Raw genomic sequence first — 21,004 nt, 5'->3', positions numbered from 1 at the left:
ATAGGTGGTGTAAATATCTCCTAAATGTGCTCCATTTAGGAGATATTTACATTACAGGCAGCAAGTGAAATCACTGGTGCATGTACTCTGAAGGAACAGCCACCCGTGCTGTTCCTTCAGAACCCTGTACTGTGATGTCATCGCAGCTCTGGCCAGTCACAGAGCCGGAGCTCGCGAACCCGGAAGCAAGCCGGGTGAAGATGGGAGCCCCTGCAGCGCTGACATCGTGGCAGGGGAAATAAAAAAAAAAAAAAGAAGCCCAGCGGTATACAACCGCTTTAACCACATATTGACCTTAAAGTGGAACTTCACTCTTCTAGTCAACATTAATTATTTTGAATCCTCGTGCTGCTAGCATTAGTAAAGCACATTATATATACTTTTAATTTTTTTTTTACCATTTCTTCAGTTATTTCTTGGTTTCTTATCTGGGCAAATGATGTCATACATCCAAGGAGTCCACAGGAGGGGAATAGGGGAGGAGAGCAGGAGGAGGGGTTTTCTCAGCTAAGCACACTCTCCTGCCTGTGTTTCATCAGATTTGGTGACCCATCAGAATTTGTAACAGAAGTGACGTTCCGCCGCTGCCATCTTGCTACACCCTGCACTCCTCCACAGTAAGGATACACCGCGAAGGGGGCAAACGGACAACTTGTTACACCCACCGGAGTTTTGCATTTCACACTTATTTTTAACAGTATACGGAGCATATTTGGTGAAATACAGTATTTAGAAATCTCTGCTTTTAAAATTCAACATTTAAACAGCCCGTCAGATTTCTATATACTGCATTTTACCTTATAAGCTCCGTTTACTGTTAAAAATAACTGTGAAATGCAAAACTCCGGTGGGTGTAACAAGTTGTTCGCTTTCCCCCTTCTCAGTCTATCCTTACTGTGGACGAGTCCGGGGTGTAGCAAGATGGCGGCGACAAAACGTCACTTCCGTTACTAAAGCTGACGGGTCGCCACATCTGAAGAAACAAATGCATGCTTGAGCTAAGGGTAGATGAATTTTAGGAAGCAAATGCTACAGGAATCATTTGCCCTTACTCAAGATGCCAGAAATGTTAGGGGGTTGTTTAGGTGATTTCTTAACATAATAAAGCACAAGGACATGGATGGATGGGAGAGTTTGCTTTGAATATTGAAAACGAATTAAATAATGTTTTTGATTTGTGGTGCTCAGATGCAGTGAAGATCTGCTTTAAAGGGGACTTGATTTAGCCTAAACATTTCTAAGGTAAAAAGAGTGCAAAAGTGCAGACAGCTTCTGATGCTACGGGTAACTGCATTAGTCCTCAAAACCCAACGTCCCTGTGACACATCTAGCATGTACATAGGGCATTGACATCTGCCCAAGTTGTGATTAAGCCTGTCCCCTCCTGGCACCAATCCCCATCCTGGTCATTCAACTGCCAAATGCCAGAATCTCAATAGTTAGTAGAAGCTCTGGCTTTTCTTTCTTCACGGAGTGGAACGTGGCTCCAGGCGGTGGTGTGGCTTAAAATCTACTGGGGGCAAACTTCAAGACCACATATCCAGCCTGGGCCTAGGATATAGGGGTCTTCCCACAGGGACATAGGGATCCATAAAAAGACTAACACAGGTAGACCCCACAATGTTTTTGCACCAATGAAACCTTTGAAGAGTTTAAGGCCAGGGCAGATTTACTTTAAAGCGGGGGTTCACCCACACCGCCAAAAAAAAAAAAAATATTAAAAGCCAGCAGCTACAAATACTGCAGCTGCTGACTTTTAATACATGGCCACTTACCTGTCCCAGGGTCCAGCGATGTCGGCAGGGGACGCCGAGAACCCGCTCGGTTCTCGGCAGCTGCCGCCGCCATCCTAGGTGAGGGAATCAGGAAGTGAAGTGTTGCGGCTTCACTTCCCGGTTCCCTACTGCGCATGCGCGAGTCGCGCTGCGCGTCCCAAGTGGTCTCCGCTCTCTCCTGGGAGCTGTGTGTTCCCAGGGGACAGCGTGGTGGGGACGGGAAGAGGCGTACACTCCCATGGGAGTCTATGCCTGAAGTGGGTGCAAATACCTGTCTTAGACAGGTATCTGCACCCCCCTCCCCCCTGAAAGGTGCCAAATGTGACACTGGAGGGGGGGAGGGTTCCGAAAAGCGGAAGTTCCATTTTTGTGTGGAACTCCGCTTTAAAGCCCCATCAGAAAATCGTTAAAAAAAATACAGTTTTCGGAGCGATCGTGCGATAATCGGATCGTTAGTACAGAGCTTTCGAAAGCCGATCAGAACAGTTCATCCGATATTATCCGATCGGACATGCACAAAAAAAAAATTTGCACGGTGCCAGATTGTACGATTTTCGTTTAATCAATCGTTCAAAAATTCAATACAAATATGCTCCAACATCACTTTTTATTCTGTCATACGAGAATTTTCGTGACTTTAGTAAACTCTTTGGGTTCGATCTGAGATTGGCATGCAAAAAAAAAAAACCGAACGATCATTCGTCCGATAATCTCATCGTGTGTACCCAGCTTAAGTTTCTTGTTACAAGGATGCTCAAAAGGCTTTCTACTCCTGTTTTATAATAGAAAATAAACAGGAGGTCCAGCAAGCAGAGTGTGAATCCCTCTTTACTGAAATGACAGGTGTGCGAATCTGGGTGGATTGACCCTGTAATTAAACTATAATTCCCTTTTAAATAAAGGCCTGTGTGTTTCTTGGTAAAGATGATCTCTTCATTGTCTGTCCACACTATAAAACAAGGTAATTTTCTGGACATGAACTCAGAAAGCAGAAATCCTGTAAAAAAAAAAAAAAAAAAGCCTTACCTTTGACTCTTTACTGGATCGTAATATACTTTTGCAAGTCCGTTCCCGGTTCCCACCATTATCTGATTGAGCTTGGGATGCCACAGGCATCGAATAACACTCTGTAATAAAAAAAAGGAATACGGTGTTTATGAACCATTCGTACAACAGTGCTGACGTGAGAATTAAATCCTCATAAAAGTCATTAAGAACCACTGCAGACTTATTTTTTGAGGTGTAAGCTCCAGTGCTGTAATCCCTATGATGGTCCTGCATTGTACAGGATGACATTAGAAAGCTATGACCAGATGGACAGCAAAGGAGAGCAGTCTCAGGGACCAGATGTGCACTATGAAGGAAGCCTGTGGAAGTGGGAATATGGCAAACATCACCTTATTCATCATACCCCAGGCAAACCAAGCAGTTACCCTTGCAGTGTGGAGGACTCAACTTTAATTTCCTGTCCCATAGTCAACAAGAACAAGAGGAAATCTTACCAAAGCAAGGGAAATCTCCTCTTCAACAGTTTCCACTGGAACAATTATCCCCAATAAAGGATTTCCCCAATATTACAGACCTGTTGACAACTAAAATTTGGGATTTTTCCCCTTAACCCTAAACTAAAACAAAAGAATAAACATGTTTTCTTTAAACTATAAATTGCTGTGTTATTCTCCAACAAAGACCAAAAGCTATCAACGTTTCTGGAAGTAAAAGAAACATGTCCTCATTTAAAGTACATTAAAGCTGAACTGCAGCCAAATCTTTCTGTTTTTTGTATATATTGTGATAGGGTTAGAATATTTGTCACATTTGAATTGCTTTCCCTTTACTTTCTCTGAGGTTAGAGAGATTGGAAGTGAGGAAAAAACTCCCCAATGGGCCCAAAGATAGTAGAACCGGGAATGGTTAGGACCTCTGTTATAATTGCAGAGAGTGGGTTGATGGCGCTGGATCACAAAAAGTACTCTTATTGCCATTGGATCCTCAACATCTGGACAGTGCAAAGGTGGCACTTGCATGCCCAAGGACTTTCAGCGTCACCATTAAGCCTGGTACACACTATAAAACCCAGCGGGCTTAATAAAAAACCAAACAAGTGATATTAGTACAGCGATATGCCCTGCTGTGCCTATTGTGTTCCAACTGGGGGAGCACCTAGCCCCAACCCCCCCCCCCACGAGAACTCTGATCGGCACTGGCTGGATGCCGATTAGATGCCATTCAACAGAAGCTCTGTGGGATAGGGAGCTGTACACACAGGATGAAAGTTGCCCGGTTCCTGCCGAATTGACCGTTTTTGGTCAATTTTCAGCCCATGTGTACCCAGTATTAGACTGCGACAGAAATGAGCAACTATGGAACTGAAGCACCACACTTATGCTAAATAGTCCAGATACAGATTTATTCCAATATAAAATCTGAAGGAAGATGGTATACAAATCCAACACGTTTTGGGGGCTGGAGCCTTGCCCTTTCATCAGAGAAGAATTTAGTTTAGCAGGCTATTTGTCAGCAGCAGGTTAGGGCTGCCCCAACCAACTGCTGACAAACAGCCTGTTAGACTAAAGTCTTTGATATTAAAATATCCCTTCCTCATCAAGTCAGCATACATTGTTCCCTATCTTTCAAGCAGCAAAACGTGTTGGCTTTTTGTACAATCTTCATTCAGGTTCCACTGTTGGGGATATTACCTTTACTTCCTGTGTGAGTTTATGCCCTGGATTTGTTCAACTTAGCCTTCTATGCAGAGCATTAGTAGCAGTGACCAATAGAGAACTCATTACACACAGTGGAAGCGGGCCTTGTGTCCCCTCCATACTGCAATGAGAAGATAGCACATGTCCAAGGGTGAAGACTCTCAGGGTTTGCAGCAGTACAATCTACCCTGCAATGAAGTACCATATAGTATTTGCAACCGACTATCAGTGACCGTTTAATACACTCCGGGCAGGTTCGCTTTAATATCTTGCCAAAACAGCTTTAGTGAATACTTTCTGCTGTTAAGCAAACATATCTAGAATCAAGAAACTTGAGAGTCCAAATATAACAAATCAGGCAACACTGGCTGTTACATTATTATTACACTCCAACCACTCCTAGCAACTGAGACAAATTGTTAAAACTCTCCCATCAAAGCAGTTACGGGTTCCCAAGATTCCACTGGAAGAGTGGCCAGCATATGCCATGCACATATCCTTAGTAATATCATAAAATATAAAGTAACCTTTTCAGTGAAATGAAGATTCCAATGTGTGGTGCCAAGAATATTTTAAGAAGTGTGCCCGGCATTAATTATTACAAGCTCAGGAAAGAACAGATGTGGGCGTGATGATAGGACTCCAGTAAATTATATATGACTATTCATCTACAGAATAACTGCACCAAAAGAAAAGGTCAGCTTGGCAAAAAAGACTTGGAGACTCCAGGTTCAAGCTTAGTGCTGGCCATCCTGCTGCTGAAAAACAGCTGTGGAGGAATTACAAAGATGTATGATGCCTTTGTCATCTAGAAGATGACAATATTCTACAGCAGGGGCCTTAATGCCGCGTACACACGGTCGGACTTTTCGTCTCCAAAATTCCGACCGCCTGTCCGACAGACTTTCGACGGACTTTTGTCGGACTTGCGGCAGACTTTCTTATGAACGGACTTGCCTACATACGATCACACAAAAGTCCAACGGATTCGTACATGATGACGTACACCGGACTAAAATAAGGAAGTTGATAGCCAGTAGCCAATAGCTGCCCTAGCGTCGGTTTTTGTCCGTCGGACTAGCATACAGTCGAGCGGATTTCTGGGTCCGGCGTAGTTACGACGTAAAGATTTGAAGCATGTTTCAAATCTAAAATCCGTCAGATTTGAGGCTGGAAAAGTCCGCTGAAAGTCCGGGGAAGCCCACACATGATCGGATTGTCAGCCAGCTTTAGTCCGTCGGACTTTTGTAGACGAAAAGTCCGACCGTGTGTACGCGGCATCAGACTACAGCCTGCTACAAGATTTTATACAGTTTGAAGCTAGGATCAGGGTCTCAGGGTTCACTTTGGGCCAGCAGAGGTCCACTTCTACTACCCACACACATCTCCAGAACAGGCTCCCCCTGCCTGCTCATTTTTCCTCTCCTTGGTTGCTAGGTCTGCTGGCATCCTAGCAACCAATCACATGATTGCCCCAGAATTTCCAGGAGGAAATCACATCTTCCCTCAAGACCTGAAATACCTCCCAGCTCACACCCTGCTGCTACAACCATGCTGTAAGATAAAGGACTCTGATGGGGATTTTAAAGCAAGAGGGAAGTTGATGTAAGGGGGGACCCTTTATGTGAGCTCTGATATAAGGGGGCCTCTAACGTTAACTCTGATGTATGGGGGCTCTGATGGGGAACCGGATATAAGGAGGTATTCTGATGGGGACTCTGATGAGAAAGGTGCAGACTGAATGTATTTTTGTTTGACCTTTATTTGGAATTTCTTTGCTTTGTTTTACTGAATATCTTTCTCTGTTGTTCTGAATCATACCATGCTGACTACAAAAAAAGCAAGTAAAACATATTAATTAACTTCTATTTTATGAGTTCATTAATAAAACACATTTTTTTGGTCCGTGAATGTTTGTCAAATTTATGATGTGTCCCTCCTATTGGTCCTAGCTTGACAAAAGTAATGTAATGTATAAAAGTCTACCTGAAAGTGATTGTAAACCCTTACATATACTCAGTCAAGTGACTGGCCTCAAGTGATACACAGAGGTGAGAAGAATCCTTCTACATAAGTTGTACCCGTCTACCTGCAGCCCTTTCTTCTCTACATCCATTCAAAGTGCTGAATTTTAAAAAGCTGGTCTGAGAGTTTAGAAAAAAAGGGGGCAGAGAGCTGACGTTACACCCTGCAGAGCTCAGTGAGGAGAGCTCTGACAACTGATTGGAGGGGAGGGGAAGGAGAGGAGAAGGTAGGGGAGGGGAGGGGAAGGGAGGAGAATGTAGGGGAGGGGAGGAGAATGTAGGGGAGGGGAGGGGAAGGTAAGGGAGGGGAGGGGAAGGTAGGGGAGGGGAGGGGAAGGTAGGGGAGGGGAAGGTAGGGGAGGGGAGGGGAAGGTAGGGGAGGGGAGGGGAAGGTAGGGGAGGGGAGGGGAGGGTGGACAAGGGGAAGGGAGAGACACCCCCCTTTCACACATCAGCAGAGCTGAGGCTGTCAAACAGCTGGCGATCCCTCCCCTGTCACCATTTTCCCTTTGGTGTCAGGAAATCTTGTCAGACGTAATTAATGCCGATAGCAGAGGAATGGAGCAGAAGACAAAAGTGACACTTATGCCGCGTATACACACGACCGGACTTTCCGGCAGAAAAAGTCAGACGGAAACATTCTGTCGGACATTCCGATCGTGTGTGGGCTTCATCAGACTTTTTCTTTCTAAAATTCTGACGGACCTAGAAATAGAACATGTTTCAAATCTTTCCAATGGACACAATTCCTATCGGGAAATCCGTTCGTCTGTATGCTAGTGCGACGGACCAAAAACGAAGCAAGGGCAGCTATTGGCTACTGGCTATTGAACTTCCTTTTTCTAGTCTTGTCGTACGTCATCGCATCCTAAACGAACGGACTTTGGTGTGATTGTGTGTAGGCAAGTCCGTTTCAGCGGAACTCCATCTGAACTCCGTTGGAAAGACCATCAGTCTACTCTGACGGAAAGTCCGGTCGTGTGTACGCGGCATTAGTGTTCTTATTGAGACAAGTACACACTACAGAGGTCATATTTTATATCTGAGGTTTACAACCACTTTAACATACCTGGAATTCTCCTTTAACTAAACTTACCACCAACCACATGAAAGTGATATATCAATTTGGTTAAAGTTAACCTTTGAACTTTTTTTTTTTTTTTTTGCAGATACTTAGACATAATTTGGTTCCATTTACATGTTTTTGAGAAATGAGGTTCTTAAAAACAACTTCATTAATTAAAATAATGAAAACAAAATAAAAGTCCACAGTTTATGCAGAGCAGTACAGCATGTCAGCACATTGTACACCATGTTCACACCAGGGACAATAACACCAATGAGAAGCTGGTGTTCCTGACGATGAAAAATCATTGCTCATTGTATACCAGAACAAACCTCTCTGGAGGGTTACGAAATCCCCACTGGTACAAGCTACATTTTCACAGCAAATGGAAGAAATGCTTTATATTATACTCTGCACCGTATACACCACTTATACCTGTGACAGAAATCTGAGATAGATTTTCCCTCACTTTAGTATGATTTTCTCTTACACCGATTAGTCAAAACATTATGACTACCCAGTTTATATTGAGTAGGTGCCACGCAAACAGCCCTGACCCATCGAGACATGGACTCTGCCAGACAAAGCATCACACTGTCTTTGCATCCTGGTGCCATCTCTTCCCCAAGTAATGCACACACACTCAGCCATCCATATGATGTAAAATAAACAGTTATTCATCAGACCAGGCCACCTTTTTCCATTCCTCCATGGTCCAGTTCACATGCTCACATGCCCATTGTAGGAGCTTTTGGCTATACAGGTTGGCATGGGCATCCTGACCCGTCTGCGGCTATGCAGCCACATACACAACAAACTGCGATGCGCTGTGTTGTTCTGACACCTTTCGATCAGTAACAGCAATAACTTTTTCAGCAATTTGAGCTACAGCAGCTCCTATATTGGATTGGACTACACAGGCCAGCCTTTGCCCCCCCACGTGCATCAATGAGCCTTGGCTGCCCATGAACCTGTTGCCAATCCACCAGTTCTCCTTCCTTGGACCACTTTTGGTAGGTCCTGACCACTGCAGACCGGGAGCATCCCTGCAGTTTTGGAGTTGCGTTGACCTGGTCGTCTAGCCATTATGCTTGCCCATTTTTTCTGCTTTCAACGCATCAACTTCCGGCACAACATGTTCACTTGCTGCCCAATACATCCCACCCACTTTCAGATGCCATTGTAATGAGATAATCAATGTTGTTCTCTTTACTTGCTCATAATGTCATGTCTGATCAGCTTATCTTCTGTTATGTCTCCAGAACAGGAAGTGAAGGGAAGTCTTGTCAATGGGGTACAAACAGAAAAAATAGTGTGCCTTACATGGTTTCCAACATTTCTCTTCTCTATAACGAACAAAAATAAAATGGCTTTAGATATATTTTAAACTGAGAGTTATTAAAAATTATTATGGACAGTAAGGGGAAAAAAAACTTTTCAAAAGAAGGCAGAGTTTGATATCTGGTCTGCTGCTTTGTGATGCGTTGCTTGAATTAGGCTGATCTGCTGCACCTGAACAGCCACAGCAAGGAGACAAGAGACCTGTCATCTGCAGAGATACTGAGCGTGCAAACGATGCGTTGATAGCAATGGCTAGCCTGTGCAATCACAACCGACTTTTTTTCTGGACTTTAGACGCTGCTACCTTTTAAAGTATAGCAATTTACTTCCTTATTGTCTATGTTAAAGAGCAGCTCCAGGCAACACATATGATTAATCAGTGAGCTAATGATACGATACTCTCAGTTGACACTTAATCAGAGTTTTTTTTTTTTTTTAATTCACAGAGGTCAGAATAAATAAAATCTAATTGAAGTGTCTCCTTTTTATCTCTTTAGAGTCCTGTACCCCACACATTATGATTTGTGTGTGATTTTTGCCTAAAAATGCTTTTTTCATTCAGGGAAAATTCAGATTCCTAGTCTACAACTTCAGTGCTCTGTGTTGGCATAGCTGAGTAACTGCCACAACCCTCAAGACAGGCTTGTATGGCAAAGGAAGAGAGGGGGTGTGTGTCTGATTAGATATTTTAATAAGTAGTGATTACAAAGTGCACTGGGTCTAACTCACACTTCACTGTCAGGATGACATCTATAACTATGTGAACCCTCTGGCTACACTGTCAGGGATTCTTAACGGCAATTAAAGTGTAGGCCACAGCCAGTTCATGGCAGAGCAGAGCACAATGGAACAGGTCAGACCTGGGATCAGGATCTGTAGAGTATCAACTATGCTGTAGGACACTGGAAGAGGCAGTTCCTCGAAACTGGACTAAGATTTCTCTGGAATAGGTAAGACCCTGGGAGTTTAAGCCCTCATGAAGGAGGAGGATTGTGAGAGAAGGGGATGCTGGATTCCCTAGGGCGTTGGAACTTAGTCTAAAAGCCAGCCGATATTTACTTGGCATCCCCTCTGTTCACAGGGGATTTTGCTTCACTGTGGGCTGACCCCAGGTTCATCCAGTTCTGAGCTCCATGGACCATGAGTAGAAAGTCACCCAGAACTGTCCAGAGGTCAGGGCTGGTGGTAGACACCTGTAAGGAGGGCGTAAGGGTGTTGGGGTGGTCGGTGGATCCTCCAGGTTTCCCTCATCATTGGGCATCAAGCAAGAGTAGCATTTGAGGCCTACCCTGGGGTGGATTCTTCTGGGCTACACTAGGCACTTTGGAAAGAGTCACTGCTTACACATGGAGTACCTCTACTGGAACAGCCAATTGATCTTTCATAAACTCTTTCAATGTTACTGTACATCACCGCGGTCACTTGTGTATTTAGGAGGGACACGCAGAGCCCTTGCCCTCTCTACCTGTCCAGCGGACCATTGCTACCTCACTCCCACTAATGGTATAGGGTCCCGCTGTGCACCTAGCACAGACTTCATGCGTACTCCAATGTATGTAGTGTCCCAAGCTGTAGCTATAGATGCCAGTTACTTGCATTTCACCAAAGGCAAAGTTTCAAAGGCTCTATTTGAATAAAATGAACATGACGACATATACGGACAACACTCTGGGATCAAGTGCAGTCTTTTTTCCCTAACATCCCTAGTCCCTTACTTCAAGCTTGTGCTGCCCCAGCATACCTGCTTAGGAAAGAGTCCATTCTTGGCATAGCCCATGAATGGTATCTTCAGGAGAGACTGCAAGTTCTAGCAATCCTCCTAGGAACTCCCACCTCAGCATGGCACTGGAAATCCAGACTCCAGCAACCGCAGCGATTGAGTGCTAACAAAGAGGCAGGTCAGAATCAAAAACCAACAGAACCCCCCAGAGTCTGGGCCTCCGTCCCTTTTATAGCACACAGGACTGGGGGGTTGGACCCAGGAAAAACCAACCAAGAAAGACCTGGGAAACACAATTAACTCCCAACTTCCCGACTGGGGCAGTGTTTACCACTACCTGCCTACACACCGACAGTAAAGAGTAGGCCAGAGGTTGGAGTCAGGTTGATGTCAGGATGGGCAGCAAACATGGGTAACCAAGAACAAGCCAGAAGTCAGGATGGACCAGATGTTAGTACACAGAAATTAATGAAGGCTACATGCTGGATAGCAGAGAGGCGTACTAGTGGCTAGCTACCTTGCAAAAACTTTGTTCAGGCAGTCAGCTTGTAGCTTCACAGAGTTTAAATTAATCGGGGAGAGGGAGAAGGTACACTGTGATGGGTGGGGCTTGCGACAGACAAGAGATTACTGATAGATTGCAGCCGTGATATGGAGAATAGCCACTGTGATTGGTGCAGCAAAGACAGGGAAGAGACCACTCTGATAGGTGGCAGGAAGAGAGAAAAAAAAAAAAGAAGGGCACTGTGAATAGTGTGGCCACGAGTGCTGTTAGGAACCAGGTACTGGTCAGATAGCATGCAGCTGCAGTACTCTGGGTAAAACCAGGGTGCACATGGCAAAGGTGGCACTGGATTGATGAAAGTAACACTGACAACTATCATATTTAGAATCCCTGGACAACTGCTGTAACAGGAAAAAAGGTTTTAATTTAGGACACTGGCAGCCCAATTAATTCCAGGCAGATTTTACTCTGGAAATTATGAACTTTTCAGCTTGGGGCATCTAACTAAAAAGAAACAGCTTCTTGTGAACTGTGGGTTAAATATACAAATTGGACAATAGCTGCTATAGATTGCCAGTATGTAAGCAGATTAGACCCTGAAAGGGTCTAGTCGGCTCTGGATATTTTTACATATTATGTTACATGTAGGCTAAGAGCCCACACAGCAATGTTAACAGGTTAATAAAACGTCACCTGTATGTATTCCATAGAGCAAAAATAACACGTTATAAAACAGAACCCAGTGTGCCCAGACAGATGCCGATTCTATTAAATCCATACAATTCATTCTGACAAGCCAATGCAAAATAGAATACAATTACCGTATTTATCGGCGTATAACACGCACCCCAAGTTTAGGAGAGAATTTTAAGGAAAAAAACTTTTAGGAGGGAAGTTTAAGGAAAAGAAACTTACATTAAAATGCCCATCAATGCAGCCTCATCAGTGTTCATCTGCAACCTTGTTAGTGTCATTGCAGCCTTTTCAGTGTCAGTGCAGCCTTGACCCAGTGTCCATTGCAGCCTTGTCAGTGCAGCCTTGCCCCAGTGCAGCTTTGAGCCAGTGGTCAGTGCAGCCTTGCCCCCAGTGTCCATGCCTACCGCCGCCGCCATACACATAGCTGCATGTAGTTTTAAATATGGCGCCGTGGAGTTCGGAGGGACTCGGCGCCGGCGGAACTGAACGAACGCCGCCGAGATACACATAGTCGAGTGTATTCGGCTCTTTCCGGCGCCGCTCACAGTCCCGCCCAATGATGGACATAACACAGGTCCAATGGCGGGACTGGGCGTGACTGTGAGCGGCGCCGGAAAGAGCCGAATACACTCGACTATGTGTATCTCGGCTCTGTGATTTCGGCGGCGCTCGTTCAGCTCCGCCAAGTCCCTCCGAACTCCGCGGCGCCATATTTAAAACTACTCGCTATGTGAATGTCGGCGGCGATCGCTGCCGATAGCTCACAATTAGCGGGGATCGGCGTATAACATGCACCCACGATTTTCAGGAGAAAAAAGTACGTGTTATACGCCGATAAATACGGTATATTGCTAAACCTTGTTCAAGAGGAACTACTCTAATTTATGGCATGCTGAAGGTATGAACTTTATTTTATTTAAGGGACTTTAAGTACATCTCTCAGTTGCCCTTAAATTACCCACTTAGACTCACCTCTCCACGTTCTTGCCAGAGCAATGCCGTGTGACACATGGGGAACCACACCATCACTGCAAATTCTCATGGCCAGTCCCTTACTTAACTACTTCCACTCCGGAAGGTTTTACCCCTTCCTGACCAGGCCATTTTTTGCAATACTGCACTGCTTTGCTTTAATTGACAATTGTACCCAAATAAAACTGATGTCCTTTTTTAGAGCTTTCTTTTGGTGGTATTTTGATCAACTCTGCGGTTTTTATTTTTTGCGCTATATACAAAAAAAGACCGACAATTTAAAAAAAACAAAAAAACTAAATTTTTTACTTTCTGCTATAAAACATATCCAATAAAAAAAATGTAAAAAAATCAAATTTCTTCATCAATTTAGTCCAATATGTATTCCGCTATGTTTTTTTGGTAAAAAAAAATCCCAATAAGCGTATATTGATTGATTTGCACAAAAGTTATAGCGTCTACAAACTATGGGATAGATTTATGGATTTTTTTTTTTTGCTTTTACTAGTAATGGCAGCGATCAGCGATTTTTAGTGGCACTGTGACATTGCAGACAAATCTGACACTAAGCGACACATTTTGGGAACCAGTGACACTAATACAGTGATCAGTGCTAAAAAAAATGTACTGTCACTGTATAACTGACACTGGCAAGGAAAGGGATGAACATCAGGGACGATCAAAGGGTTAACTGTGTTCCCTATAAATGTTTTCTAACAGTGGGGGTGGGGGGTGGGGTGTTTTTAACTGAAGAAAGAGATCCGTGTTCTTGCATAGCAGAAACACAAGATCTCTGTCTTTCTTACAAGCAGAACAGCAATCTGCCTTATTTACACAGGCAGACCACCGTTCTGCCTCTCTACAAACGATCGCTGGGTTTCCGGTGGATATCGTGCCCGCCAGACCCGCTGTCTGACTCCTGCTGTGTCAGATCACAGCGGGAGCGCATCTAAGGCATCAAAGAAGGTATCACTCACAGGTACGTGATTTTGCACTCAAGGGCTGCCCTGCCGCAGTAAATACATGGGTACGTGGGGCGGTCCTTAAGTGGTTTAAGGATAACTCCACTTTCATGGGGGAAAAAAATAGCAAATAAAGAAAAAATAATATAGTGCATACAATTGCGACACAAATCATATTGTAATTGAATGTTATTAAAAATTACCTTTCCTTTTCAATCTGCAGCTGCTGTAATTTTCTGAAAATGTAATGCAATATGGCTACCTGGAGGTGTTCTGTACACAGAATGTATACAGGACGCCCCCCCAGAAATATAATTTCCTGCTTGTGTGATTTGCGCACCAGTTTTCCCAGAAGTCTGCACCAAGATACAAGTCAGATATCAGGCATCCCCTGGAATAAAAATTTAATTTTTGGTGAGATACTCCCAATAGGAGCACATCTAAAGGGATGCAGGCCCAGCAACTTTCCTCATTAGTGCCCTGCAGGTGCACAGCTGATTGATAATTATGAAACCACTCCCATTAGACTCACTTTCCCACATGGGAACAGAGGAACATACATGTATTTCTTCAGAATAACAAAAAGGTAGGAATCTGCAACAAAGTTTGTTAAAATCCTTGCAATGTACAAAGATCACCCACAGGGGAAAGTTTTTTTTCTCAACAAAAGTGGAGTTACGCTTTAATTCATCAATTTCTATCAAGAGACCTTCTATCATTGGAGTGCCTGATAGATTATTATTATACAGGATTTATATAGCGCTGACAGTTTGCGCAGCGCTTTACAACATTCTGGCAGACATTACAATTACAATTCAATACAAGAAGAATGCTCGTTAGAACTTACAATATAGAAGGGAGGGTCAAGTGATATAAAAGGGTAGTGACTGTGAGGGATGAGCTGATGAAGAAAATAAAAGAACAGTTGTTACGTGGAGGCAGGGTAGGCTTCTCTGAAGAGAAAGGTTTTCAGTGCTGACTGTTACCAGCTTGCTCTGTGGACATTTCTCACTATGTTATGAATAAAAGTGAAGGAAAGAAGCAGTGGGGTGTTGTGTAGTCTTGTCCTAGTCTGACAATGTTGCACCTCCATAGATAGTGTAGTGTGGTAAGTGAGTGAGCGTTGTCCATCTAGAACAGGAAGGGTGTTACTTGTACGATTATCAGTTGAAAATAATGGGAAGAAAAGCCTTAAAAATGTAACATATGCAGCGACTACTTCAAAAGCAATGTATCACATTTGTTCTTGGGTTTAGATATTCTTTAATTGTGCTACAGTCTTCAAACACCCTCTAGGTGTGGACTATTGTCATGGTGTGGGTGGTACTTACATATTTTGGCCAAAACACAACCTAATACCGTATAAATTCGTGTTTTTGGTCCTTTGGGGAGTGTTGTAAAGAATAGCTGTCTGCTTAATATATAGCATTGGCGACACTAAAAGACTGAGCATAGCAGAACTGTCATTTCATTCCCCATTTTGTAATTAATATGTTGTTAAAAAAAAAGTGTGTCATTTTTGCCATCTTAATTGGTTTCCTCGCCTAAAATAACAGTAACCGTTGACAGCTTCCCAATACCTCCAGCTCCCCAAGCTCATAGCTTTGAACTAATATTTGGCTCTGCTCCTTAATGTCAACCAAACATTCACACGCTAACTACTTCATGACATCAAACTTTCGCATATCTGTCCCTTTCTCATGCATGACACAACTGAAATTCTGGTACAAACCCTCATTACATCTTGGCTAGACTGTTCTAACACTCCCTTTGTGTCTTTCCAATGACTGGCTTCGCTCTAATCCTAAACTCTGATGCCGCATACACACGATCGGAAATTCCACCAGCAAAACTCAGATGAGAGCTTTTTGTCGGAAAATGCGACCATGTGTATGCTCCATCGGTCTTTTGCTGGCTGAATTCCAGACAGCAAAAGATTGGGAGTAGGTTCTCCATTTTTCGGTCGGGAAAAGTTCCTATCCAAAAATGCGATCGTCTGTACAAATTCCGACGCGCAAAATACGCATGCTTGGAAACAATTCAACGCATGCTTGGAAGCATTGAACCTCATTTTCTCAGCTCATCGTAGTGTTGGTCATCACCACGTTCTTGACGGTTGAAAGTTCAGAGAACTTTTGTGTGACCGTGTGTATGCAAGTCAAGCTTGAGCAGAATCTCATCAGAAAAACCATCCAAGTTTTTTTCCGACGGAAAATCCGCTCGTGTGTACGGGGCATAAGGCTCAACTCATCCACGTCTCTTTTCACTTCTCAAATGATTCTCTCTCCATTGACTAAGTTATAACGTCCCTCCCCCCCAACAATTTTGATGTGCTGCCTCAGGTACAGGCTTCACGTCGCACACGTGTTTTTCTCTTCCAGTCATCTCTTCAAATTCTCACATCCAAGACTTCCCATGACCTTCTCCCCTTCCATGTTCCATCTGACACACTTCTACTTTTCAAACCTTTAACAATCACTGCATTACACAATCATAAAATATGGCTTTGGAGGTAAAAGAAATGTGAATGAAAAGTGGGAAGCAGGACGGCTGCCACCGCCAACCTCTCCTCTGGAAAATGCTGGCTGCCTGGCTTCCATAAGTGTGCATACTGATGACTAATTACTGAAGACCGGGACCATGATTTTTCACAAGGAGTTCAGCAGAAATTTGTACCCTTTTAGCAATTGAAGAAGAGGCATGGTGAGAGGCTATCATGCTTAAAAGCTAGCACTACAATCTTTTTTAGTTAGCCAATAAATGGCATCACCCTAACTCCAAATTTCCATATAAGGGGCTCAGTAACGGCAATCTTCATATTCGCTCATTTAATTTTGAACACATTTTGTACATAATTGTGTAGATTGCAGTGCAGCGTGCACCACAAATATGTCTAGATGTGTTTTCTGTGGTGTGTTCCGAGTCAGGCACCAGATGAATATGTTGATTTACCAAAGGCAAATATACTGTGCATGACAAGTGCACTTGGAAGCTCTGAAATGTGGGGAAGCTCTGCTGATTTCTATCATCCAATAATCATGTACAAAGAAAAAAATGCTGTTTTTCATTTTCCTTGCATGCCCCCCTCAGATCTACAGCGACTGCACTTCCAAGTGCACAGTGGATTTGCCTTTAGTAAATAAACCTCTATATCACTAGCTCCACTTCAGGTATCCCTCTATGACATTTCACCCACTCCTGGGTGCTGGGCCAATGCTTGGCTTGTTAATTTCTGGCAGATCCAGAAATCCAGAAGGCCACTGTGCTCATTGGGACCTTCGATGCGGCAGACAAGTCTTTTTGAGTATGATGCTACAAGCTTGGCACGCCTATTTTTGGGCACTTTCTCCCATTGTTCTTTGCAGGACCTCTCAAGCTCCATCAGGTTGGACGGGGAGCGTCGGTGCACAGCAATTTTCAGATCTCGTCAGAGATGTTCAATCGGGTTCAAGCCTGGGCTCTGGCTGGGCCACTCAAGGACATTCACAGAGTCCCATAGCCACTCATTTGTTATCTTTGCTGTGTGCTTAAGGTCGTTGCCCTGTTGGAAGATGAACCTTCGCCCCAGTCTGAGGTCCACAGAGCGCTCTGGAGCAGGTTTTCATCAAGGATGTCTCTGTACATTGCTACATTCATCCTTCCCTCGATCCTGACTAGTCTCCCAGTTCCTGCCGCTGAAAAACATCCCCACAGCATAATGCTGCCACCACCGTGCTTCACTGTAGGGATGGTATTAGCCAGGTGATGAGCGGTGCCTGGTTTCCTCCAGACATGACACTTACCATTCAGGCCAAAGAGTTCAATCTCTGTTTCATCAGACCAGAGAATTTTGTTTCTCATGGTCTGAGAGTCCTTCAGGTGCCTTTTGGCAAACTCCATTCGGGCTGTCATGTGCCTTTTACTGAGGAGTGGTTTCCGTCTGGCCACTTTACCATACAGGCCTGATTGAAGGAGTGCTGCAGAGATGGTTGTTCTTCTGGAAGGTTCGCCTCTCTCCACAGAGAAATGCTGGAGCTCTGTCAGAATGACCATCGGGTTCTTGGTCACCTCCCTGACTAAGTCCCTTCTCCCCTGATCGGTCAGTTTTTCTGGGCATCCTGCTCTAGGAAGAGGCCTGGTGGTTCCAAACTTCTTCCATTTACGGATGATGGAGGCCACTGTGCTCATTGAGACCTTCGATGCTGCAGACATTTTTCTGTACCCTTCCCCAGATCTGTGCCTCGATACAATTCTGTCTTGGAGGTCTACAGACAATTCCTTGGACTTCATGGCTTGGTTTGTGCTCTGAAATGCATTGTTAACTGTGGGACCTTATATAGACACAGGTGTGTGCCTTTCCAAATCATGTCCAATCAATTGAATTTACCACAGGTGGACTCCAATTAAGTTGTAGAAACATCTGAAGGATGATCAGTGGAAACAGGATAGATCTGAGCTCAATCTTGAGTGTCATGGCAAAGGCTGTGAATACTTATGAACATGTGTTTTTTTTTTTTTCGTTTTTTTTTTTTTAATAAATTCGCAAAGATTTCAAACAAACTTCTTTCACGTTGTCATTATAGGGTATGTTTGTTGAATTTTGAGGAAAATAATGAATCTAATCCATTTTGGAATAAGTCTGTAACATAACAAAATGTGGAAAAAGTGAAGTGTTGTGAATACTTTCTGGATGCACTGTATCTCAAACATAAAAAATATGATAAAGGCAACATAATTCCCCAATTATAACCCAAGCAAACACTAAACCCAGAGAGATATGGACAGAGAAAACTTAAGTATAGCATGAATACAAGTCTAGAATCTCCTGGTCTTTAGAATTTACCCAAACAGGAGCATGCAGTGAAGATACAAAACGATGAAGGAGCTGCAGATCCACCACAATACAGCATGGCCTCGTGTTCCAATACTGAGCACTAAACATTCCACAGAACCACAGGCTGCTGCTCTGCTCCCTCATTACTCGATGTGGCTTGTATAAAAATGATGTCTATTTCGGTTCATTAGGTGAGACAAGTTGAAGAACACTACTGTTCTTCGATAATATGTAACACATGGAAACTATTTGCTATGCCAAAAATAACTGAAATACAACATAAGCTCCAAGCAGAGACAGAAACTGACACTGTATTAATTATGGAGACGGGGGCATTTGCAAAATCTGGATATAGAAAAGCAGGCAAGTTATATGTTTAAGTGTGACACAGCTACTTTTTACATATTTCATTTATCCAGTAATGAGTCTGTCTTACATTAAATTAATAGTTTGAATAGATGCAAGTTATGTCTTAAAGGGTTGGACGACGCCACTCTTATATCTTAATTATGAAGAGATACAGTATCCCAGAACTACCACGAGTTTCGCACAGGGTTCTGGGACTTCTTCAGGGGCCGTCACTCAATAAATTAGAAAAAACAGTAACTTAAAGTTGAACTCCAGGCAGATATAAAAGACACAAATTAATACAGCTCTCATTAATATATCTTTAAAGCTAACTCCAGGGAAAGGATGAATGCTTCCTTGCAGTGGGGCTAACCCCACACTGCAGGGATTTTATGCTCGTTTAGGTCTAGGGGGCTGCAAAAAGCAGTTTTACTTACCCTATCCTCTGCTTCCACAGGCTCCCCCCAGGCTGCAAGACCGGTCCCCACAGTCTCTTCCCCGCTACGTTCCGGCGGTCATAGGTCTTCTGACGTCATCAAGTCCAATGCACAACAAACCAAGTCTTGCATTGGACATGAGAAGAGTCCACTGCTGAGCATAGGACAGTGGAGGAGAATGTTGGCTGCTGGGGAGTAGAGGATCAGGTAAGTAAAACTGTTTTTTTGTCCCCTTTGACATAAACAAGCATTTAACCCTTGCACTGCAGGGGCAGACCCTCTGGCTTTTTTTCTTTGCTTACAGATGGGGTTTAACTGTATATTGTAAATGCAAACAAGGTAAGTATCTGCATTTGACTTGGTATCAACCTCTTGTATAGATGGCAAACACAGTCTTGCATATAGTTGCCCTGTCCCAATGATCCTGTGTCTTGAGATCACAGCATTACCCTTGTTTGAGATACAGAGCATGCACAGGAAAAATAAAAGGGGGTATTGCTGTGAAGAGGGGCAGTTTCTGCATAATTAGGGTTGGGACCACTCAAAAAGTGAGATTGATCTGGGCAGGGACATCTGAAAAGTGGTTGTGGCACCAGCCCCCCTGTATGGGGCCCAGGCCCCATCAGTTCAACAGGGGGGGCTGGGAAGTTTTATGGTGCACACAGTTCTAAAAGCTGTTGATCACGACTCAGTGCCCCCCATCCCCCACAGCGCTAGTAGCTTTTCCTCCTCTCCCTCCCTCCCTCCCTCCCGCAGTCAGTTGCTGCAGGCATGCCACAGGGGGATCGGCTTTAGGATGTTGAGTAGGGAACCGGTAATCAAATCATGTTTACTGGGTCCCTCCCTTTTCTGAATGAACCGATTGCCCCTGTGTTCATTCATAACTGATGCATAGTAAACTGTTTTTACTATGCTTCAGTTTGTGAATGAACAGGAAGCCTCTGTACAGACAGCTTCCAGTTCACTAATTCTGCCTGTGCAGCTGAGGCTGCAGAGAAAGGATTGGGGATTTGTGTCCTCAATCTCTTTTGCTGTCTCAAAAATGAGACATCAGGTACTGTGGCCGTGTGTATAAGGGGTTTTTGTTCATGCAACTGGAGCTGTGTTCAGGGCAATAAACCTGCACCCACACCCCTACCCATGCTGGGGAAGGAGGGGAGCCTGTCATGGGATCTGTACAGTGCGCCATGATTTCTAACATGGATGGACAAAAATACCATTCCTTCAGCAAGTAAAATAGCTCCTGTATATGTATTTAGTCATTTTCCTGGAGTTCAGATTTACTGCTGAGTATGCTTGAAGTGTGTAAGGCAGCGTGCAGAGAATTAATTGAGTCTTCACACTGCCCCACTGCGCTTTTGCTAAGGTGCAGCTAACCTGCAGTTTTCATGCTGGTTAGCTGCACTTTGCCATTGACCTCTACGAGGTCCTGGGGTGTTGGTGCATTTTTCAGACAGTGCACCAAAACTCCTGCTTGCTGCATTTTTAAAAAAACGGTGGGACATTATAGAAGTCTATGGGAAAGCAAAGCTAACACACGCAAAATCCACAGATTAGCTGCACTTTGTCCAAAGCGCAACGGGACGGCACCAGGGCAGTGTGAAGTCGCTCTTATAGCTGTTACCTGAAACACAGATTAG

General features: G+C 43.9%; 1 protein-coding gene across 1 annotated transcript in view; it reads right to left on the bottom strand.

Annotated features, from left to right (window-relative positions):
* The window catches only part of WDR70 (WD repeat domain 70), a 455,634-nt gene that overhangs the window by 93,619 nt on the left and 341,011 nt on the right, over nucleotides 1-21,004 (bottom strand). The window contains exon 14 of the mRNA XM_073621458.1: nucleotides 2,802-2,902. Within this exon, the coding sequence (XP_073477559.1) occupies nucleotides 2,802-2,902 (101 nt within the window). The remainder of the gene's footprint in view (nucleotides 1-2,801; nucleotides 2,903-21,004) is intronic.

The sequence above is a fragment of the Aquarana catesbeiana genome, linkage group LG01 (assembly GCF_042186555.1).
Source record: "Aquarana catesbeiana isolate 2022-GZ linkage group LG01, ASM4218655v1, whole genome shotgun sequence".
Taxonomy (NCBI): Eukaryota; Metazoa; Chordata; class Amphibia; order Anura; family Ranidae; genus Aquarana; species Aquarana catesbeiana.
This window is presented reverse-complemented; position numbering and strand designations above follow the sequence as displayed.